Below are 24,190 nucleotides of genomic sequence, written 5' to 3' on the forward strand. Positions count from 1 at the left end.
AATCGTACTCCCACTGGCTTCCTACTGCTTGCAGACAGACTAATTAGCTGAGTGCCTGCAGGGGGGATATAGCCAGGGGGGAGGAGCTAACACTTTTTTGCTTAGTGTCGCCTCCTAGGGCAGTGGCTATATCCCATGGTCTAGGCTGTGGCCCCCAATGAACGTGACGAGAAAGAGATTTTACGGTAAGTTATACCAAAAATATCTGTTTTGTCCATGTTATCATCCCCTTATCAATCAGAGATCATACTTGCTCTTTGATAGTCACTGAAACTGTTCATACGCATTCAGCAACTATTGAACAAACAATAGTTTGCCTGGCAGCTGTTTTCCCCAGGTGCCCCCATATACATGAATGTTCATGTATTTAAGGAGGTAAGCTACAGCCAGAGAACACTGGCAGTGACATATTGCTGGGGAAACAATAGGATCAGGTGTGAACACTGTAAAAATAAATCCCATAAAACAAGGATAAAATTGCTGTCTTTTTTTGTGTCCACCCCCTCCCAAAACAAATCTATAAAAATATCCAACACCTCATGTACCCCAAACTGGTTCCTATAAAAACTAAAATTCCTTCATCAAAAACAAGGCCTCCATACAACTACTTTGAATTAAAAAAAAAAAAGATATAACCACTGAAATACAGAAAGTGAAAAGACTTTTACTGGTCCTTGAGGCTAAAATTACTTATGTCACTAAGGGGTTAAGATGTACTCCGCAGCTGAGTTACAGCTCTACTCTTGCCCATGAACTGGGGCTTCTCTTGTAATTTGGCTCCATGTATTTGAATACTAGAGACAGTGCATGGGCTAGTCAATAGGGAAGAGAGCTGCTGTTCCTGGAAGTAAGCATTTGTCTAACCTCCTAAAGGAGATTAGACAGGCGATTTTATTTATTTTCCTGCGTTTTCTGTCCGATTTTGAGATGGAAAAAATTCACACGAGAGAAGAGCACATTTATTTGATAGTTTGATTAAGAAAAATTACTGCCAGTCTTATTTTAGTGCGATTCTTCTTCAAGAATTGCTATTATTTTTTGTGGGAGCATTTAAAAAAAAAAAAAAAAAAAAGCATCACAAGTGCATGCCGTGTGATTTGCATGCCATGTGATTTGCATGCGTCCTTAATGCATGCTGCTATGGAGATCCCATAAAACTAGGACGTGCAGAGCAGTCAACACTTCGCTTGAAAAATGGGTGTAAACCAGATGCAATAAGTGAAAATCGTAAAAACGCAATACAAACGCATGAAAGTTGCACGGAAAATAGTCAGTTTTGCACTGACCAAAATCACACTGACTGGTGAATATAGCCTTAGGGCTTGTTCATTTCAGCATATTTGTGGCACGTATTATGTGCGTAGTTTTGATGCGTTTAATAAGCAGTGAATAGAACTCCTTGTTTTCAATGCGTTCGTTCACACGAGTGTTTTTTTTTTTTTTTTCATGCGATGTGCGGTCATGTGAAAATATACGTGCCATGACTTATTTTGGTGTGTACTACACACCATAGAAACCCATTGAAATCAATGGCCGTGCAGAGAACCTGCGTATGCACTGTGTATTAACGCACACAGCCAAAGCGATTTCGTGCTTTCTGTTTTTAAGCACATAAATACGCAGCGTATTTACATGATTGAAATTGGCTTACACCTGTGTGAAGCGGCACTTATGGAGTCAGGTGATCGGCGTTGGAGAAATGCTCCTTTAGCCCCTTGCTGACCACGCTGTACGTACGGCCCAGTGGGCTAGTAGTTATATGTACGGCGCTGATTACCAGGGGGCTCAAAAGCTGAGTCCCCAGAACTTAGAGCTGGATCATAGCAGTAAGTTACAGCTGCGGTCCTGCTGCAACCACTGGATGAAGCTTTACTCTGGTATCAATGATTTAATCCTTTAGATGCCACTGCCTATGCAGACAGTGGCATTAAGAGTCCTTCACCCCATTCACACTTCCGTGATCTGATCACGGGGTGCCGGTGGTTACCATGGAAATTGGAGGCCAAATTATACTGCTATGCCATGCACGGTGGCCTGTGAGGGTCAGTATTCAGCACTGACAGTATCAGGCTGCACTGTGGGTGATGAAAGAGATAATAAACTGTGCTACATAAGTACTGCAGTGTATTATATGTGATCAAACTATCACATCTTCAAGTGCCCCTGTGGTTCGAACAGATGTGGTAAAAAAAAATAACTCTCCCGCAAAATAATAAATCCGAAAAGCGCATGTTTTGCAATAAAACAATTTATTGTCCCAAAGTAGTAAGATCTAAGAATAAACCATATCAATTTGATATCCCCAGAAAAAAAATGGAATAAAGCAATGTCAGAACTGTGGATTATGTACACCTCAGCTCCAAAACATGTCATACAAAATCAGATCAAAATCGGCTGACACTGTATGGATTCTGGTGTTTGGGTTTCAATTGCGAGCCATTGCTATAAGGCTTGTATAGAGTCTAACATTGGCTTGTAGAAATGCGGCCTTCCAATAGGTGGCGCTGCAGAGGTATTGTTCCATCTTCCTTATTTGCATATCTCCCATAAGAGCATGCACGGCCTAATAAGTCTCCCTCACCTTCTAGGTGCTCTCCTTAAGGAGATATGATACCCCTCCCATTCAGTAAGCCTGCCTGTCAGCTCTCTTATCATATATACTTCACATTCTGATCAGACTGTCCTTTTGACATCACATACATGCGGTCACAAGACCACATTGTCCACGGACGTTATTACACAGGATTCTGCAGTTCATACATCAATCCCAGTGTGCTTTCTGTTCAGCTGATTGAACTCCACAGGTGTCTTACTTATTTTTGGACACTAGGGGGAGACATTGTAATTTGTCACAATTTGCTTTTTGCACTTCAAGGATGCTTTAGATCAACCTGTTATATCCAAGTCCTATTATTACATACAGGAGACTTCTGAGATTGGTGGCTTTTAGGCTTTTCTATCATGTCTTTGTATCAAATCACACACGGAAGCCTCAAAGCTGATAATATAGACGTCACTGCAAAAATCCATTTAGAATTGGTTTATAAACCCATCCACAACTATCAGAGTTGTCTCGTTACTTTATAGAATCCTCTCGCCTGTGGCTGATAAGTTACCCTATATGCAGCAGTTGGAGGGTGACACAGGGAGGCTCATGGATCTGGACCATTGGGGGCATTTGATGGACAGTTTAGTTGTGGTTTGGACCAGTCTGTCGCTGGTAAAAGCCAGATGGAAAGTTTTTTTTTTTTTTTGGCTTCTGCATTATTTGGTCCAGCTAGACTATTGGGTATATATCCTGGGGTCTCACCGTTATGCTTCAGACAGGGCACAATGTACCGTGTATGACGAGAATGCCCAATCACTTGTTGGCTTTGGATACGTATTTATCACATGATCTCCTCTGCCATGCATGTTACTCTTAAGAAGGATCCAACAAGTCTCGCTGAATGCTGCTATTCCTGACAGTCTGAAAACCCCCAGAAAGTTCATGTATTACATCTTCCTGGAAAACTAGCTCCATCCCCTTAGAGCTGGGGAAGCATAAACTGAGTTGGATAATGATGGTCAGTGATCGGCTCACCAGCAGGGTGCAGAACACTTTAGCTGGGTGTGAGGCAGTCTGATCCCCATGGGTATCCTACACCAGGAAATCCTTAGACAACTGCTGATTGGGAGGAAGGTTCCTTGAAAAGGCGGCAGCCTTTGCACCCTCTATTGTCTTTTCTCTCGCCCCCTGTATGCCCCGTCTCTCCCTTATGTGTCTAATATTGACTCATTAAGGGTGACTACCCACTACAGTTTTTTTCACTGCGAAATTCGCAGCGTTTTTTTTTCTGCAGGGGTCTGCGGGACTTGTAATGTGAAAATCATGATCGTGCAAAATTGCGATTTTGCGCGATCGCGTTTTTAACATTACAAGTCCCCTAGACCCCTGCAGAAAAAAAACGCTGCGAATTTTGCAGTGAAAAAAAATTTAGTGGGTAGTCACCCTTAGACTTGTTGTAGACTTTGCATAATGCCTCTCACCACAGTGATATTGGAATCTGCCGTGTTGATGTGCTGTTCGCTATTTCTCATTTAAATTTCTGTTACTAACATTATATGTTTTGTATTCTTTAAAATCATTAAAAATCATGGAAAGTAAGAAGTACCACAAAAATACGTTGTTCGTAATGAGTTGTTCCACGGCAAGTTTTCAATTTCCCTGTACTAACATAGGGACATTTAACCCTTTCCAATCCACTGTCTGACGTCTGAAGACATTATGATTTAAGGCTTTACAGCTCTGATGTTAGAAGACATCCGTCGGGGTTCTCTTACTGTATATTGCTAGCCTTTCTGTTGTCGGAGTCTATCCAACGTGTCACCTCATACAGTACTGGCTTTAGCCAGCAGATAGCGCCGTTGTATAACGACAGAAAAAGAGTAAGCCCCCTAGGAAGACCAGGATACAAATTGGATTGGAAAGGGTTAAAGGGGTATTCCAGGTATTTACCACCTTGCGGTATTGATGACGTATCCTCAGGATAAGCCATCAATAGTTGATGTACATCACTCACTGCAGAGGGGCTAGATGGCAGCATTGGGGTCGGAGCTAAAAGTGTAAGAGGAGGCTTTGCTTCCATTAAAGTGAATGAGAGCTATACCTTCTATTGCACTTCCAGCTCTGATCCCAAAGCGAACAAAACTGTCAGCACCCAGCCTGCTGCAGTGAGTAGGGGGGCTCAGATCAGCTGATCATCTGGGGTCCTGAGTGGCAGACCCCCACCCATTAACTATTGATGACCTCTTCTGAGGGGTTAAAGAGCATCTCTCTGGAGGCATGTCTGGGTATTACACGGAGAACCCATTGATTTCAGTAGGCACCTTGTTATGCTTAAAGGGTATTCCGTGTATTTAAAGGGAAACTGTCACCTTTTAGCCCTGTAAGTTAAACTTATGGGTGAAAGTAGGTGACCCGTGAAGTCCTGGGATGTAAGTGTTCTATATACCTCCCCTGTCATTCCTCCATTGTCAGTGCTGAAAGCTGCTGCTCAGTTCATTGAGCGGCATACTAAGTAGTACGCTAAATTTTATAATTGCTTTCTTCCACACCCACAGGTGTTACCTCTTCTTCCTAGAGCCTAAATGCCTTTCTACCACCCTCTGCAGGCCATTCTGTGTACTGCACTCCTACTATATATGTGTAATAGATACAGTAGGTGGACAAAAAGTGAAAAAAGATATAAAAAATAGCCCTATATGTCATGGGGAGAAACATTCTGCAAAAAACATTTTGGTAGCTGGAGAAAAAAGAGTAAAACCACCACATGGTAAAATCCCTAAAGTGTCTGGTCCTGTAGGACCCCGATCCTCGAGGGGTTTACGTCTGCCGTACATCTTAGGAGATAAGTTAAAGGCGTTTTCCTACTAATGATATTCTTATAGGATAGCTGATAAATGTCTGATTGCTGGGGGTCTGGCTGCTGAGGCCCTCAGTGATTGTAGGTCTGCATGTGCTGCATCCTTCATGTGAATGGAGTGGAGGTGCACATACATGATCATCACTCCATTCATTTCTGTGAGACAGGAGAAGAACGATGCGCACAACAATCTTCCTCTATCCTATAGAAGTGAACCTTCAGCAATCAAACATTTACCCCCTATCCGACCACTTATACACTGTAATGCAATACTGTGGTATTGCATTATACTGCATTTTAACAGGCTGCCTATTAAAGACCGGCCATAGGACTGTTGGGCAAACTATCATGGCAGTCCTGGGGACTTTCAAAAGACTCAGGCTGCCATGATATGTGGACGGCACCCCTCCGGGGGAAAGGGGAGGGCATTCAGGGTATTTTAAATCCTGATCCAGTATATTTAAATGCCACTGTCAACTCTCTCTGATGGCGGCTGTTGGCTGTCAAAACCAGTTGATACCCACCTCATATGGACTGGGTTCGGCTTCCAGGCCTGCTCCATACACAGCGTGTGCTGTGGACTACTGTTTTGTCTAATATTTGAGGGTTCCCATCTATAATCTGTTATTTTTCTAAAAGTCTAATTAAATTTGGGGTTCTCGCAGTACAAGATCGTTTTCTAATCCTGGCACTTTTATTTTTACAGATTTTGCAAACCAACAACCTCAAGAACAAAATTCACATTTTACAGAAATCTCCAGATAAAGTTACGGCTGCTGACCTCGGGGAAAGGAAGGTAATGTTACTTACTACGTATTGTGAGATAGAACCCAGTATAGACAATTGATTTATCATGTCCATTTTAGAAATGTTGTGAGGGTCTGTATTATGCCTGTTGTAGAAAGTTCTACATTGTCCCCCTGCCCAGGACCATGAGAAGTACTAAGTACCCCCCCCCCCCTTTAAAGTCTATGGTTTTATGTATCAGGATATCATTTAAGTGTAAAAATTTTCATCTGGTTCTTCAGAAAGTCTTACAATTGGTTAGATACAACCAGATGGACAGCAACTCATGACAAATCATACCGGGCCATTATTTAACAAAAACAGAGTTTTTCTCAAGACTGCATGCTGGTAGAAGCACAAGACATCAGGGGGTTAGCTCAACTTAGACCAGCAGAAAATAAAACAGAAGTTGAGTCAATGTCTAAGACCCAATGCTTTACTATATTGACCGACAGAATCATATAAACGTCCTTCTTGAACGTTGAGATGTGATTTGGGTTGGCTGCACCTATTTATAAAAAAAAAAAAAAGACTCCATTGGGGTAAACCAAAAAACGCCTTCCCTTGTATAGTCAGTGATACTACTGTAGGTTACTCTGTTTGGAGATTTCCGATAATGAGTATTTTTTTAGTAATGCTAAGGTTTACTCTCTCGGAGTCTGTGTGGGTCTTGGTTTGCAGGTCCGTATCTGTGGGATCTGTGTAATTGGCAGATGCCTCCATTCGCCTGGCGACGCTGATCTGTGTAGTGACATAACACAGACCTGACATTCTATTATTTTTACTCTCGACGTTAACTTAGCAAATGTACATTATCATCCCTTATGCTTTCTTTTCTGATCCTTTAAAACTGGAAGTGCGATGCCAATGCGAGCGGAGCATCCATGATCTCTGCAGACGTTGTATAACCTTCAGACTTCTGCTTTTTAGGTAACTGCTCTGATTGGAGAGCCTTTCTTCACTACCAGCCTCTTACCATGGCACAACTTGTGCTTTTGGTACTCCCGTATGGCTCTATCCGAACATTTGGCTAAAGACTGCACTGTGCTCCCCATGTCTGCCTCTTTGTATGTGCTAGCTGTTGAATTTAAGGTAAGTGGAAGCTTCCAAGTCAAATAAAAAATAGGTCATCAGTCTTCAGAGTTAAACCACCTCATTATGTGGCACAAGGCAATGCAAGAATAATGGGGTTGGCGGTGCAATTCCTACTGTGTGTTGGAAGGATGGCGACACTGTGTGTGTTGAGTCTTGCATGCGCCGTAGCTTCTCATTCGACCACTTTTCTCCTGGGCAGTAAGGAGGTAAGACTGTTCCTGGGCATGCACAATCACCTGAAAGCTCCCAGCCTGCCCATCCCTCTCCCCTTTGTAAAAGGAAAAAAGCCATCCAAATCAGTATATGACTGCCAAAACTTCTTGGAGCACATCTGCATGTGCCGACCCACATTGGTTTCTGCTGCTCTATTTATCATGATGTGGATTTCGAATCCCATTGAACACAACAGAAGGCAGAATACAACGTTTTTTTCATGCAGATTTTTGCATGGCATATGCACCAAAATCCAACGTGTGAACATGTCCTCAGATCATGCCGACTGCGCCGGTTACTCTGAAGCACTGTTTTCACTATGTGTGAATCTAAAGTTATCCCGGTGGAGGTTGCAGCGCGCACATGTCCTATTATATTGTGCACAACACGGTAAAAAAGAGTTAAATAAAGACTATTGCCCTCTTTGTTATCCACCAGTAGGGCCACATTACTACTAGCTGATAGAGATGGCAGCTGCTTGTGTGAATCCCCAGCAAGTGTAACCAGGAGCTGCGCAGTCGGCAGGGAAGGTCCAGAGAGTTACACCAAAACTTTCTGCAACACAGCAAAGTGTCAACTACTGGGGAGGGGTCAAAATTTCAAATAAACACCCGCACAAGAGCCGTACTCCCCCTAACTAGTAGACAAGCGATATCTCAGCCATCATAAATGCTCCCAAGAATTCTTTCAGCAATCACAAAGTTGAACAAGTGAAAAAAAATCGCTCTTTGTAAAATCACACAAACCGCAGTCATTCATTCGCACGCTTTAGCGACTACTTTGAGCTATTGTTTAAACCATAATTATTCAGTATAAAGCCACTCTTAGAACACGGCCACAGCTACTGGATAATATCAGGAGCTCCCTGCAGCGAAGATGGGAATATCTCTTTAACATAAACCGGCTTTTTATATATTTGGGTCTTTATTTTTAATGCTGATTGTAACATACACACTGTCACAACACATGACTCGGGTATAACCACCAGGGGTCGGTCTATCTCAGCCACTCAATCTCAGGCACACCTTCCTCTCGGGTTGCCAGTGGAGCATAGATCACACCCTAACACAGTCTATACACCCCAAAGTCTAGCTGCGACCACGTTGAAGAAGGCCAAGGTACCCACACTGCTCTCCAGTAATCAAAGGGTTAACACCACCCAAGGCTTAGGGTCAGAGCCACAAAGACCTCGCTTATCAATGTTTTTAGACTTTATAGAACTTTTGACAACCCCTTCGGCATACATTAAAATAGGAAATAGTGATCTACTCCTTTCTCCCTCTGTGTCCTGCAACGGTGCTCGGTCCCCTGCTTTTAGGTCTCTGTTGACAGCTGCATACCCCGCCCAGTCTATGGCACATCACAGGGGCTGCAGCCAATAGCGGAGCTCTGTGATCACCAAGCTCTGTTATTGGCTGCTGCCTTTGTGATGTGCCGTAAACTGGACGCGATTGTAGCTGTCAACAGTGACTGAAGTGGGGGAAGGAGCACCGGTGCAGGGGGAGAGTGAGGCGAGTATATCTCTATTTGTATCTTTAATGCATGGGGAAGGGATTATCCAGAGTTCTTACAACTTGGACAAACCCCTTTAAGCAACTCCTTGTAATAGATGTTGGCCAGTGTGAAGAGCTTACCAATACGGAGTTAACCTTGTGGCATCCAATCTATACATCCATACATATATATATCAGTCACCCCATATTGTCATCACCACGCTCTCCTCTTTATAGACGTTCCTCTCCTTATGCTCTACTAGAGGTAAAGAGTTGAATAATTAACTGGCTGTAGTAAATGCTTCTCCAGCAGAATAGTACAACCCGGGTCGGGTCGTGAGATTCTGCAGACGACAGATAATGGATTGTGTCTTTGTTCTGAAGAGACGTGACTTGTCCTCTATAGAGCGGCTGCTCCTGTTATCTTGAGTTGTTTAATAAAATGCACAGTTTATCTTGTTTCTTCATGATTCTGTCCCAGCGCATTGGAGTCACGCATCATATACCTCCAATTGCTCCATCCTCAGCTTATTACCAGCTCACCTCAAGGTTGTGTATATTCAGATTGGGTTGTGCTCGCTACATCTTTCCAGTACACTGACAATCGCTCAGCTGTTTAAAGACATGGGGAAGATCACTATACAATTTATCAATGGCAATCACCTTGGAGGCAGAATAAAGGCCCATTTACACGTAATGATGATTGCTGGTGACTGAAAATGAGCAATAATTGTTACATGTAAACGCGGGCATCGTGCACTCTTCATTTGAACGATGATTTCAAGGTGAACTGGAAATCCTTGGTTCAGACACCGAGAGATAAAGTGTCTCTCAATAGACTCCACGCTGTTATCCCCATGGGAGCAGAGCAGTGCAGCTGTGTGCACAGCTGAGTGTGTGAATAATCACACACTGGGCTCTGCAAACAGCTCTTGGAGGCCCTTTTGCATGCAAATCAAGATGATAAAGTGTTAATGGACATTAACCCTTTATGCAAATAGATCGCAAAATCTTTCAGTTGTTTGGAAGAATATTTTTGTGTGTAAATGGGGCTTAAGAAATTAAATATGTAAAAAGAGGGAAGATGTAGTCCATCGTTTGCTGGAACTGTAAGTATAAGAGGTTTCTACAATCAATCTAATTAGATCTAGAGCTCAAGTTGATCTGTCATGCAAATAAGCTATTAACACTTATACGTTTTTTTTCTTGTTTTAAAGGGATTTCCAAGAGTAGTCAAACATGGCTGTTTTCTTCCAAAGCCAGTGTCGAACTTGTCCATGGGTTGTGTATGGTATTGCAGCTCATTCACTGTAGGAATGCAGAGCTGCAATATGAGAAACAGTCTATTGGTAGGTGTGGAGCTGTATCTGGAAGAAAGTGGCCATGTTGTTCTAGTCCTGGATGTCCCATTTAAAGGCACTAGGGTATTGATGACTTTTCTTTAGTATAGGTCATTATATCACATCAGTGGGGATTTCCTGTTTAGGACCCTCACCAATCAGCTGTTTGAAGAGGCTGCATCCCAGGCACCGTGCTGTTCATTGTGTAGCTGTGCTGTGCGTGGTGTAGCAGATCATGCAACAAAAATCAAAGACAGCACTTCCAACAAATAAATTAAAAGTGCATGTAAGCCATAACTGAGACAAATAGTAACAAACCAATAAGGAAGATGGAACAATACCTCTGCAGCGCCACCTATTGGATGGCAGCATTCCCTCAAATCAATGCTTGACTCTTTATACAGGTCTTTATAACAATGATTGGGAATTGAAAACCAAGACAGGATCCATACACATACAGCTGTTTCAGGGTTTTTGCCCCTCATCAGGGTTCAGTAGGATCCTGGCTTAGCTAGTGAGAGGCCTGTGACATGGGTAACAAATAAGGGAGATGGAATAAAACCTCCACAGTGCCACCTATTAGAAGGCAGCATTCCTTCAAGCCAAAGTCAGACTTTTTATACAAGCCTTGTAGCTATGACTGGGAATTAAAAGCAAAACCAGACTCCATGTACAGACAGCTGTTTCAGGGTTTTTGCCCTTCATCAGTGTACAGTGAGAGTCTGGCTTTGTAGTAAGAGCCCTGGGATGGGGGTCAGAAGCGCTATCTTTTTTCCTTAGGGAGAGCACATAGACAGTGAGTGAGGAGACTCACAACTGTTTATACTAACCACATAAAAATGCAAGGTTCTTGGCGCGCATTTTGATCAAAACGTGTGCCCATCTGCTACGTCTAGCCGAACCTTATTAGATGGGTTCCTAACTCTAAAAGATATGTTCCTTAGAGCCAATGAACTCATACAGAGTTAGGAGCTCTTCCAGTAAAGTTTGTCTCGATGTGGCATATGGGCCCACGGTTTATCAAAATATGCATAAGAACTTTACATCTTCTTGCGGTTGGAATAAAGAACAGTCGTGCAATTTTTATTCAAATATTGAATGTGTATTGGATAGCCGCTCAGTCCCATTCACTTGAATAGGTCTGAGCTGCACTTAGGCCACATAACGAATGACTGTGACGTCACTGGGCAGAGAAGTGATCGACAGTTGTCCCCGGCAGTGGACCTCCCAGAATTTGATATTCGTGACCTGTCCTAAGGATATATGCGGCTGAGATAACCTCTTAAAGGCTTTCATAACCAGATCAGGTATTCAACTTTTTCAAGAGAAACAAGTTCTAAAGCCTGACTTTCATGTGCAGTGCAATACAATCTATTATTCCCAGTTATGGGCCATTTTGGGCGGATTGTAGTCTATTTCTATGGGATTACTGATAGACCAGAAAATCCATATTCTGCCCGCTAGCTATGATCACTGCTTTATCCCTCATATATCTACTTCTATAGACTCCGTTACATACTAGCAGCTACTGTAACATTAGCACTTCTTGTTTAACACCCCAACTTTAGAGATTGCTTAGTGCACCGGATAAAAGGCGCTAAACCCAAAGTGGACAACCTAGAAAAGAAATCCTGCTTAAAAGAGTTTGTAATTTCTTTTGCACACTTGGGGTTCTGACGCCTGGAGGAGGCATGTGAGATAAAGCAGTGATCCTGGGGGCTGACATTTTCCGGATTTCTTATCAGTAATCCCATTGAAGTGCATTGCATCTGCCTCTCTCCAGCCTGCAATGGCTGCATACTGAGAAGGACAGATTGCATCTGACTGCAAGCACCTTTCAGATTCAGTCTAGTTACAGAAGTCTTGCAGATGTTGTTTTCCTGTTATTGATTTACATTTTGTTTCTTTTCCCTAATTGCTTCTCCTTCAGGATCTTTGGAGGACCAGAAGTCCATGCGGAAATTGTGAAGGGTTTGATGTCAGTATTATGGATGAAATGATAAAGGTTTGACATTTTCTTTACTGACTTATTCTAGTTGAATTGTATCAATATCTGCATTCTTGGTGTATAGTGTTCATGTGGCGTTGGGCATAAATTAAAGGGGTTGTCTCTCGAAAGCAAGTGGGGTTAAGCACTTCTGTATGGCCATATTAATGCACTTTGTAATATACATCGTGCATTAAATATGAGCCATACAGAAGTTATTCACTTACCTTCCCTGCGCTGGCGTCCCCGTCTCCATGGCTCCGTCTAACTTCAGCGTCTAATCGCCTGATTAGACGCGCTTGCGCAGAAGGGCCTTCTGCCTTCGGCTCGGTCTGGCACGAGTGGCGTTCTGGCTCCGCCCCCTTCTGTGCGTCATCGCGTAGCTCCGCCCCGTCACGTGTGCCGATTCCAGCCAATCAGGAGGCTGGAATCGGCACACGTGATGGGGCGGAGCTACGCAATGACTCGTAGAAGGGGGCGGAGCCAGAACGCCGCTGCTGCCGGACAGACCCGAAGGCAGAAGACCCTTCTGCGCAAGCGCGTCTAATCGGGTGATTAGACGCTGAAGTTAGACGGAGCCATGGAGACGGGGACGCCAGCGCAGGGAAGGTAAGTGAATAACTTCTGTATGGCTCATATTTAATGCACGATGTATATTACAAAGTGCATTAATATGGCCATACAGAAGTGCTTAACCCCACTTGCTTTCGCGAGACAACCCCTTTAATGGAATCGTTGGATCATATCTTGGCATTGCCTAACATGTATATTATCATTGCAGTATTCAATGGCTGAGAAACCTTTTAAAGCATGAAGAATGTACTGTGTCTTCCGAGATATAGACCTAAAAAAGATGTTGGCTCGTCATGACAACCCATTTTTTAACTTTAATCCAGTTTGACGACTTCTTTAACAGAGCTGTGCCTGATTTAAAGGGAACATGTCATCAGACAATGAGCTGTTGTTTAAATCAAGCTTTGATGTTAAACAAAAAGAACCAAAACTAATTCTCAATCATTTTTAAGTTTCTTATGGATTTATAGCGTGTATCTACATTTCCAATCCTGAAATCTTGCAGTTTTCTCACTGACCTCTGAGCCACATAATAGGTTGTCACTTTCTGTTCTGTAAAGATCACTTCTCAGCTATCCATTCATTATGGCAATAAAAGTAGAGGCCTCTATTATAAAACTGGCGGCAGATAACAAAGGATCCACAGTTTCCTTTACACAGGTTACAGAACTGTCTGGAACATTCTCACATGGAGCTCAATGGGTCTCCTCTAGAGATGAGCGAGCGTACTCGCTAAGGCAAACTACTCAAGCGAGTAGTGCCTTATGCGAGTACCTGCCCTCTCGTCTCAAAAGATTTGGGTGCCGGCGGGGGAGAGCAGGGAGGAACGGGGTGGGGAGATCTTTCCCCCCGCTCCCCCCTGCTCACTCCCGCAACTCTCCGCTCTCCCCCGCCGGCAGCCGAATCTTTTGAGACGAGCAGGCAGGTACTCGCATAAGGCACTACTCGCTCGAGTAGTTTGCCTTAGCGAGTACGCTCGCTCATCCCTAGTCCCCTCCTGTCCATTGTGTGAATGTCCCATAAGGCTGCCGTAAAGTATCTCAAATCCTGTTAATGGTAGCTCGGTAAAACTAGTCATTTACAGAATGAGAACATTAAAAAACAAATTAGGAAAAAAGCAGATCAGTCACTTTAACCCATTAATGACACAGCCCTTTTTTGGCCTTTCCTCCCCACATTCCAAAAATCATAACTTTTATTTATGTATCGACTTAGCTGTCTGAAGGCTTGTTTTTTTGTGGGATAATATGTATTTTTCAATCGTTCAATATAAAACCCTATATAATATACTGAAAAGCTTTAAAAAATTTATAAGTGAAGTCAAATGGGAAAAAAGCAATTCCGCCATCTTTTGGGGGTAGGTGAAGGGTCCTGTCTTTACGGCATATGCACTGCGGCAAAAATGACATGATAACTTTATTCTATGGTTGGTATGGTTACCGCAGTGCCAAATTTTATAGAGTTATTTTTGTTTTTGCTGTATTACTTTTTTTTTTTAAACTGTTTTTATTGATTAAATCAGGACAAGCTTTGACATTGCAGTGTTGTTTGCTGTTTTAACATCATGAGTGTGTAAGTCATCCTGATTCAATTTTGCATAACATTTTTATATAACTGGGAGAGTTAGGGAGGGGAATGAGGGGGGAGGGGAAGTGGGGCGAGGGCAGGGGGGGAAAGAAAGGAAAAAAAAAAGAGGGGGGGGGGGATCCCTCCCACATTGTGGGGGGGGGAGGTGTCAGATAGGCAGGAGGGGGTCGGGGAGGGGGACAACTGTATTAAACCAAATTTTTGACCCATTTTGATATTTGCATGTTTAGTCTGTTGAACTTCCTGCTGGAGATCTTCAGAAAATGTGGAGGCCCCGCACGGCCACGGCACGACCAGTGATTCACCCTATATTGGTATATCCCCTACTGCGGCTCGCTCCTGAAACCAATAGGTGTGGTGAAAGCAATATTTAAGTTTTTCTTTTACTCTCTGTGGCATTAGTTGGATGAAACTTCCCCATGTTTCGAAGAAAGCTTGTACCATTTTCTCCTTGAATAATGATGTTTCCGCCCAGTCCATTTGGAATAAGAATGCAAGTTTTTCCAAGAACAATCTGAAAGGGGGACCTGTTGGTTGCACCCAAGTCTGTAGGATGGCTTTCAATCTCGCTGCTGCTATAAAGTGTAGTAACTTTCTTACTCCTCTGGCACAGTGGTATGTCTTGGGGTCTAGGTACCCAAATATTGCCCAGGCTGGTTCTTGTGGGCAAAAGTTTGTCAGGTGTGTTATAATGTATTCGCGTATTTGGGACCAGAAATTTTTTTATCAGAGGACATGTCCACAAGCTGTGGTATAGGTTAGTGTTTGGTTCCTGGCATTTAAAGCAGTTTGGGGTATCATAGATTCCCATGTAAAATCCCTTGATTGGGGTGAGGTATGATCTGTGGACTATCTGTAGCCTCATCTCCAGAAACCTGGCCGATGGCAGATATTTATGAGCTGACACTAGAGATTCCTTAATTAGTGTGGATGTGAGGTCTGGGTTGTCCAGAGACCATTTCTCGACCCCTGGGTCAATGTCCTCTTCCTCCCTCATGTTCCTAATTGCTCTGTATAGTTTAGATATCATTCCCCGTGTTCCCGTTTTCTTAGTGATCCAAGTGTCTCCTGTCTGTGTCCAGTCATGTTCTTGGAACTGTGGTATAAGTCCTGTAATATAATGTCTGGCCTGCAGGTATGAGAATAGTGGAATAGGGAGCTCGGGGTGTTTTTGTTTTATTTCTGCGTGGGTTAAAATTCTTCTTTCCCTTTTGTGCAGTAATTTGCCTATTGAGTCCAACCCATGTGTCTTCCATTCAAAAAAGATGTTTTGTGGGGTTTTCCGTCCTGGAAGTTAGGGTTGTTTATAAATGACAAGTATGGGGATGTGTGGTGACGTTTTAACTGTCTTTGCGTAGTTTGTTCCATGCTTTCCATGCTGACAGTATCAAAGGGTTGTGTTTGATTTTTCTTGGCAATTCTGAGTATGGTTGGTGAAGTATGTTTTGTAGTTGTGTTGGCTTAGCCATTATTTGCTCGAGTGGTGTATTTGTGAAGTGTGACTTGGAGTAAATCCAGTCATGGATAATTCGCGCTTGTGCTGCTAAATTATAGTCCCGTATATTTGGTAGATTAGCGCCGCTGTTGTCTTTGTGTTTATGTAAAGTTTTAAGAGCAATGCGTGGTCGTCCCGCCCCCCTCCCCCCCCCCAGATAAAGTTTCTGTATAGGTAGTGGATCTTCTTTATGTCTTTTGGTTTTAAGAATATGGGGAGTGAGTGCAGGATGTATAGTAATCGTGGGAATTCTACCATTTTTAAGAGGTTGATTCTCCCCAAAAAGGAGACCGTGAAGTTCTTCCATACATCTGGGGTCGTTTCTAGTTTTTTGATGTGTGGTTCAATATTTGTGTTGTAGAGTGCGGAAGGGTTTTTTGTGATTTGAATTCCCAGGTATTGTATGGAATGTTTTTCCCATTTGAATGGGTATTGGTTTGCCCATGTGGGTTTAGCTGGCCCTCTAAGTAGCAGTGCTTCTGTTTTATCCAAATTCAGGGTGTAACCAGGGTGTAACCCCCCCCCCCCGCTGCTGTCGCCATTACTCCCCGGACCTCCTCCTCTCGTATGTCGGCGTTCAGTAATGTTTTTTGTTCCTCTGTGAGTCTAGGTAGACTTATTGTTTCTAAGAAATTGTGAATCTCTTGTATATTAGCTGGCTCTGCTCGGTATAGATTTTCAAAGTATTCGTATAATATTTGGGTTATCTCTCCCTGCTTCGTCGTGAAGGTGTTGTTGTTAGTGTGCCTTAGGGTTAGTATTGGTTTGTGTGGCTTTCTTTGTTTAGCTAAATTTGCTAACAGTCGCCCCGTCTTATTGCCCCACCTATAAAATTTGTTTTTTGTTAATTGTGTTTGCCAGTGTGCATGTGTGTGTACGAATTCGTTCAGCGGGTGTTTTGCTGTGAGAAATATTTGATATGAGTTATCATCTTGGGCGTCTATGTGTTCTTTTTGTGCTGCCAAAAGGGAGTTATGTAAGGCCTCAAATTCTGTTTGAAATTTTTTCCTTTTGTGGGACACGTAGCTTATGATGTGGCCTCTCATCACTGCCTTTGAGGCTTGCCAGAAAAGTGTTATGTTGTCTATGTGTTCTCTGTTATCATCTGCGTAGTTGTTCCAGTGTAGTTTTATGTACTCTCCGAAGTCTTCCGATTCCCGTAGATATGAGGGGAAACGCCATAACCTTGACAGCTTCCGAGAAGGGACCATTTGTAGTGTTGTTGCGATCGGTACGTGATCGCTTAGGGATATCGGATGAATTATAGATTGCTGGTGGCAATCAAATATTTTATTTGATATTAAAAAGAAGTCTATTCGAGAGAACGAGTGATGGGCATTGGAGCAGCATGTATATTCTCTGCTAGTTGGGTTTGAGAGTCGCCACGGATCGCACACGCGGATTTGGTTAATGTAATTAGCGCATGTGTGGTTGAGGTTGGTTGAGTGGAGGGTCCTGTTCTGTCTAATGAGTCGTCTTGTATGCCATTAAAGTCTCCCCCCAAAATTATGTGGTCGTTTAGGTAGGGTTGTAGTTGTTCTGTTAATGTAGCATAGAATTTTGGTTGGTCTGTGTTAGGGGCGTATATATTCACCAAACAGTATATCTGTGAGTCTATACCGACCCTCAACGCCAGGTATCTCCCTTGTGGGTCTGCTATAATTTGCTTCGTCGTGTATGGTATGTTTTTCCTGATTAGGATGGCTACTCCTCGGGATGCTGATGTATGCGAGGCTGTGTAGCATGCATCTATCCACGGTGCTCTCAGCTCGCCCCTCCCCTCTTTTTTCCAGTGTGTTTCCTGCAGAAACACAATATCTGGCTTGTGTCGTTTCAAGTGTGTTAGTACTTTTTTTCGTTTAATAGGTGTGTTAAGTCCATCTACGTTCCAGGATAGAATTTGTAGTATTTTGGGTGTTTGGTATTCTATTGTCTCTGAGTCTGTAGGCATGTTGATGTGTGTGTTCAGGTTATATTTACCGCTATGTTTGCCTTTTTGTTGTTGTCGCGTCCCCCGGTCCCAGCGAGCCGTGGGTGCAACTGAATGGTGGTCGTGCCGTGTCGGCGGGGCCCTCCAGTCCTCTTGTTAGGTTTTTTCCTAGAAATCAAATGGGTCATAATGGAAAACATAAAAAAAAACATGTAAACCTAAAACATGAACATAGTCTTTTCTTTTGCATTAGTGCTGCCACATCCGCATTATTTGGACCAGGGTCGTGTTGGGGATCAGGAATCTAGTTCCCTCTTTCTTTCTGTCTCATCCTTGTCCATCTTCTTCTTCCAGTCGTAGGTGTCTTCTTGCGTCTTCCGGAGTGTTAAACATCAGGGATCTGTTGCCTTCTTGGATCCGGAGTTTAGCAGGATATAGCAATTGGAAACGTGTGTTTCGTTCATGCAGGGCTTGACAGATTGGAGTGAATAGTTTGCGTTTTTGAGAAACTGCAACTGAGAAGTCCTGAAATATAAGGATTTTTGTTCCTTGGATTATTAGTTCTTCTCGTCGTCTGTAAGCCTGTAGGATACTTTCTTTCATTGCCCAATGCATGTACTTGGCTATCACTGGGCGAGGTCGGGTTCTGTTGTTGCGTCCGTCTCCTGGCGGGCCAACTCTGTGGGCCCTTTCAATTATTAAGGGGTCATTTGGCATGTTGAGTTGAAGGGCTTGTGGCAGGTCTGTGGTTAGATATGTTAGGAGTTGGGCGTTGGATATTGATTCCGGAATTCCCACAAAGCGTAGATTATTACGTCTGTGTCTGCTCTCTAGGTCGTCTATTTTTTCCAGGAGTGCTTCGGTTTCTTGTCGGCTTCTTTGTAACGAGGCTTCTAAGGTGGCTATGGAGTGATCTGTATTTTGGGTCTTTGCTTCTAGCTCTGTCAGTCTTTGGGTGTTGTCCGTGATTTGCGACAGAGCTGAGTTTATGGATTTGTGCAGTGTCTCTAGTCTGTTATCAAATAGTGGTAGTAGTATTTTTGAGACCTCTTGCGCCACCATTGTGGCCTGCGTCATTTCTGCGCTGTTGTCCATCGATGATTCAGTGGTTTGCGGAGGTGGGGTTTCCGGGTTTTGGTCCGATGTTATTGTAGCTCGGGGTGGGGTATTTTTGGGGGAGGGTATGGGTTGTTGTATGTTCTTGCTCTCTTTTTCTTTTGTACTTTTGATTGGCCTGTTTTTCTGCCTTCCTCCTATATTTGTTTTGTCTGTGTCTATCTGGCGCGTTGCTCGTGTTGAGGTATTTGCGTTACGTTCGTTTAGGTATTTGTCCATATTTTAGTTTTCTCAGTTCTGATGGATATGCAGACTATGTGTACAAGGAACTGCTTTTTCCCTGTATCCAAGATCTCTTTTGCTTTGTTGCTGTTTTTTTTAGTGCAGATGTGGCTTCTCGTTTAGTTATTATTCTTGCATTTTTGCTTGTGGGATTTTATCGGGTTTTTTGGTAATTGCTGTTCCTGTTATGTTTGCTTCTGCCCCTTTCTCACCTCCACTCTATTCCGAGGGGTTGGGGGTTTATGTTTTGTGGGTGTTTTCTCCTCCAGTTCGTTTTCTTCCCCTTTTCTTCCCTTTTTCCTCCTTAGGGTACTTTGTTTTTAGCTGTGTTATCCTTCTGTGCTCCTCTCTCCTTCCCCTCCCCCCCAGGCCTTGTTTGTATTTTTGTTGTTTTGTTGGGGTCCCGCCCAAGGCTGTGGCCAGTTGGGGTTTGTTTACTGTTCCTTTGTGTAATTATGGGGGCTTTTGTGTGATGTGCCTGTTTCTTTCCCTGTGCTGCTTTCCCTGTGGTCTCTTTTTGGGGTGAAGTGTGGGTGGGGGTCTCCCAGTCCTCTGGGGGGATTTCTGTGCCCTTCCCCTTACTTACAGGATCACGCTGCAGGTCTCACCAGCGCCACCACCAGGGTCTGCTGTATTACTTTTAAAGGATAGTTTTATTTTTTCCGAAGTAATACTTTTCTACCGCCATCTTTTGACAGCCATAACTTTTTTATTTTTCCATTGATATAATTGTGTGAGGGCTGGTTTTTGGCAAGACATCCTGTAGTTTCTATAGGTACCATTTTGGAGTTTATATGATTTTCTGATCTCTTTTTATTACATTTTTTTTTCTCGCTTGTCTCATTGGGGTACACAGCAAAGACCGTGGGATATAGCTTCTGCCACTAGGAGGCGACACTAAGCACAAAAAGTTAGCTCCGCCCTCTGGCTATATCCCTCCTGCCGACAGCAGGCTAATTAGTTTTTAGCTTAGTGTCTCGTAGGAGGACGGTCGTGCCTGTTAGGGCTAGTTTTAAGGGCCAGGGTTAGACGGAGAGGCAGGACGCTCCCCATCAAACTTGAACGGAGAGGAGGGCGAACAACCAGTTTGTCCAGGTTGCTTCTTGCCTGGCCCGCCTCAGAAGAAAAGGTGGCACATCCGGATCATATATATCTGCATGTGGCCCGCCAGCGAGAGCCCCCCGTTTGGTGCAAAGGTCCACATCCCCTACCCGTTGGGCAGGCGATGTTACTGGGGTAGGCTGCTGGAACTGGGGAGCCGCTATTTCCACCAGCAAGGACGCAAGAGGTGAGTATGCGCTGGCGACCTTCCCTTTCCCCCTTCCTTGGCTCTCCCCATATGTCGCGCTCTGTGCAGCCCTGGGCATCGGGCAGCATGGCGTAGGGTAAGCACTAGCGTGCCCATATTATAGTGCAGCGGCTGGCAGGTTAATCTCTCCCTCTGCTCCCTTTGAGCTCTCTTACCCGGGGGTGTTCTGGTGCTGTTATCAGGGTACGAGCACGCTGAGTGGGCATGGCTACACGCGGTGGTGTCCCGACGAGGCACCTTATTAGCACAGCGCGTTGACATAGTGCCGCCCGGGTCTTGGGCCCCTTGCAATTGGGGGCACTCTTGCAGCATATGGGGCACAATAGGGGGCCTCTGTGCAGCAACACTCGGGGAAGGGGCGTGGCTTAGTGACGGACGTGGCTTTGCGGCACCGAGCGTGGGGGCGTGGCCTCACATAGCAGGGGGCGTGGCCTCACGGCGCAGGGGCGTGGCCTCATTGCGGCGCCCCTTCCTCCCTCCCTCCCTCTCTTAGGATTGTGAGGAGGGATGATGTAGTGAAGCAGCATATCGGGAGACAGCACGCCAAAGATTGAGACCGCCCTGCGCCTCCACTCCTTGCTGCTGCTGTGCTTGCTGCTGTGCTTGCTCAGGCTCGTGTGCAGTACAAGTCAAAGCTCCAGGAGGCCTGTTCAGCATCTGCAGGCTCTCGACCCAGCGGCTCCCCGGACCTCTTCGGACCTCGACAAGGACCCAGGGTAAGCTGCCTGGCGGCTATCTCCCTCCTCTTGCTGCTCATCCCTCCTGCCGGCGGTTGGCATAGAGGAGGATAGTTTGCAGCTTTTTGCCAGGTCGAAATCCTAGCACCATGTCCGGCCCCAGAGTTCTGGAGGCTGGACCAGAGACAGCAACAGTAACGCACTTTGGTTGCTCACGCTGTAACCTAGAGTTCGCATGCGGACAGGCTGAGCTATTTCGTAGAGACTGTTCCCCAGCGAAACAAGTGACAGTGCAAAGCACCCCTCCCCCGTTCAGCCCCCATTTATGGCCGAGCTGGAGTGGGCCCGCTCCTTGTCCCTTGCAGGGTCGATCCTCACTCGGGCGTCTGGTGCGATTTTGGAGAAGTTGGCACAGGACGCTTCCGGTTCACGTGAGAGAAACAGAGATGGCTCGCAGCGCGGCCGCCGGCGAAGACGGGAAAGGCCCCCGGTCTCCATCCTCCTCGTCGTTTTTGTGCTCCTCAGGTACGAGGTCGCGTCGATCGTCGGCAGAGAAGGTCTGTTCGGACGAGGATTGGTCTGAATCCTCCTCAGACTTAGATTTTCGGCGATGGTGGAGAGCTTAGGGGATACGTTTCAGCTCACTGAGCAAGAGCCACAGACGTCTGGGATATCTTTTTCTTTTAGGCAGCCCAGACGCTTCCCGAAGAACTTTCCTGCCCATGAGGCCTTTGACAAGGTCCTATCTAAGGAGTGGAAGGCATCGGGATAAGCTTTTTTTTCCAAGTTGGATTACTTGGACGGGAAATACCTCTTCTCGCAAGAATTAGGAGAAGTGGTCGATCCCACCGCTAGTTGATCCGCCTATCTCACGCCTGGCTAAGCCTATTATGCTGCCTACGGCGGAGTCCTCCTATCTCGGATTCCATGGATCGAGGGGTCGAGGCGTTGGCGAAGACTGTTTTCGAGGCGGCTAGGTCGGCTCTTAAGCCTGTGTTTGCCTCTTCCCGGGTCAGTAAGGCTATTACTGACTGGGCAAAACGGTTACGAGGGGGAGTCCTTGAAGGGGCTTCTCCCGGGAATTTGCCAGGCACAGCACAGCAGATGCAGCCAAACGGGTGGCTCGGGCCTCTACGGCATCAATGGCAACTCGCCGGAGCCTATGGTTAAAATCGTGGGATGCAGATGCTTCTTCAAAGGGGTCGTTAATCAATATGCCCTTTGGAGGATCTCGCCTTTTTGGCGCCGAGCTAGTCGGGCTCATCTCAGAGGGTCAACGGGCATTCTAAGCTGTGAATGTTCCTGCTCTCGTCAGATGGCAGCCCCCAGCCAGCATGTCCGCCTGGGAAGCCCAGGTCCCGTTGACTTCTACGGGTGAAAAGAGCTCGCTTTTGCCTCAGAATCGTCCAAAGCGGTCATCCCCGCAGCAGAGACGTTCGCTCCTGTCGCCGGACGAGTTCTCGCAGGATGGAGAGGAAAGGTCCACAGGAGCGGGAATAAAGGAAGAGGCCTCCCTTTAAACCAAGGTCTCTTGGCGTGGGCCTCAGCCTACGAAGAGTTCCAAAAGCCCTCCGCATGAGCGACTGCCCCCACCTGTTTTCAGATAGGGTGGGGGGTCGGCTTCTCCAGTTCAGCCAGGTCTGGTCGACTCATGTCTCAGATACCTGGGTGCAGGAGGTCGTGTCCAGGGGCTATGCGATAGAGTTCCTGACGCAATCACACGTCCGCCCCTTTTTTCGGTCCAGAACCCCGGGGGACCCAGGGAAAGCAGCAGCTTTCCTCAAGGCGGTCCACACTCTCTATTTTGCAGGGGGTGGTGCAAGCTCTCCCCGAGCATCACTTCGCGGGGTTCTACACTAATCCTTTGGTGGTCCTCGAAAACAGTGGCTGTCTGTCCGATTGTGGATCTAAAGAAGTTGAACAAGTTGGTGGCGGTTCGTCATTTCCGCATGGAATCTGTACGACCGGTCATCGCATCCTTGGAGGCAGGGGAGTTCCTTTCCTCGATAGATATCCAGGTTGCATATTTACAAATTCCCATTCATCAGGCGCACCAGCGCTTCCTCCGATTCGGGTACAGGGGGAGCATTTCCAGTTCTCGGCGTTGCTTTTCAGGCTGGCAACAGCTCCCAGGGTGTTTACAAGAGTCTTAGCGGCAGTAATGGCATTTGTGCATTCCAGGGGGGTCGTTGCCATGCCATATCTGGACGACATCCTGGTAAAGCCCCCACCCAGCGGGACAACCTGGAGAGCCTGCAGATTGCCTTGGACACTCTTCCAGGTTTGGCTGGCTGATCTATTATAAGAGGTCATCTCTTGTGCCAGCACAATGCATGGTGTACCTGGGGATGTGCTTCGACACAATTCTGGGTCGAGTGGCTCACCCGGAGGCAAAACGCCAGCTGCTGCAGAAGCAAGTACTGTCCCTTCTATCACGGCGACCGGTGGCGATCCGCCATGCAATGAAGGTCTTGGGCCTAATGGTCTCGTTTTCTGAGGCGGTTTCATTTGCCCAGTTTGGGTTGGCATGATCCCTCGATCGGATGATAAGGATTCCGCCAGGGGTTCAGCAGTCACTCCAGTGATGGTTGGATTTGCCACGCATTCAGCAGGGCAGGTCGTTCCTGCGCCTGCAGTGGCAGGTGCTGGCTACAGACGCCAGCATGTCAGGCTGGGGGTGCGCGCTGGGGGATCCGGTGGCACAGGAAACTGGTCCAGGCAGGAATCCAGTCTCCATATAAATGTATTGGAGCTGCAAGCAGTATTTCAGACCTTGCAGTTCTTTGCACATCGGCTGGAGGGAATGCCAGTGCGACCGCGGTGGCTTACATAAGCCATCAGGGCTGGACCTGCAGCAGAGGAGTCACTGGGTTGGATGGCATCCCGCTTCAAACAGAAGCTTCCAGCCTAGCTGGCCAGGTCAAGGGATCCCAGAGCACTAGCAGCTGTGCTAATGGCTCCC

The 24,190-nt window shown here is 45.6% G+C and overlaps 1 protein-coding gene across 3 annotated transcripts in view; it reads left to right on the forward strand.

The window, feature by feature from the left end:
• PRMT7 (protein arginine methyltransferase 7) overlaps positions 1-24,190 on the forward strand; it is an 85,291-nt gene that overhangs the window by 47,696 nt on the left and 13,405 nt on the right. For all 3 annotated transcript variants that reach the window (XM_066584072.1, XM_066584074.1, XM_066584073.1), the window contains exons 13-15: positions 6,112-6,201; positions 7,122-7,283; positions 12,263-12,337. In XM_066584072.1, the coding sequence (XP_066440169.1) occupies positions 6,112-6,201; positions 7,122-7,283; positions 12,263-12,337 (327 nt within the window). The remainder of the gene's footprint in view (positions 1-6,111; positions 6,202-7,121; positions 7,284-12,262; positions 12,338-24,190) is intronic.

Source organism: Eleutherodactylus coqui, chromosome 11, assembly GCF_035609145.1.
Source record: "Eleutherodactylus coqui strain aEleCoq1 chromosome 11, aEleCoq1.hap1, whole genome shotgun sequence".
NCBI lineage: Eukaryota > Metazoa > Chordata > Amphibia > Anura > Eleutherodactylidae > Eleutherodactylus > Eleutherodactylus coqui.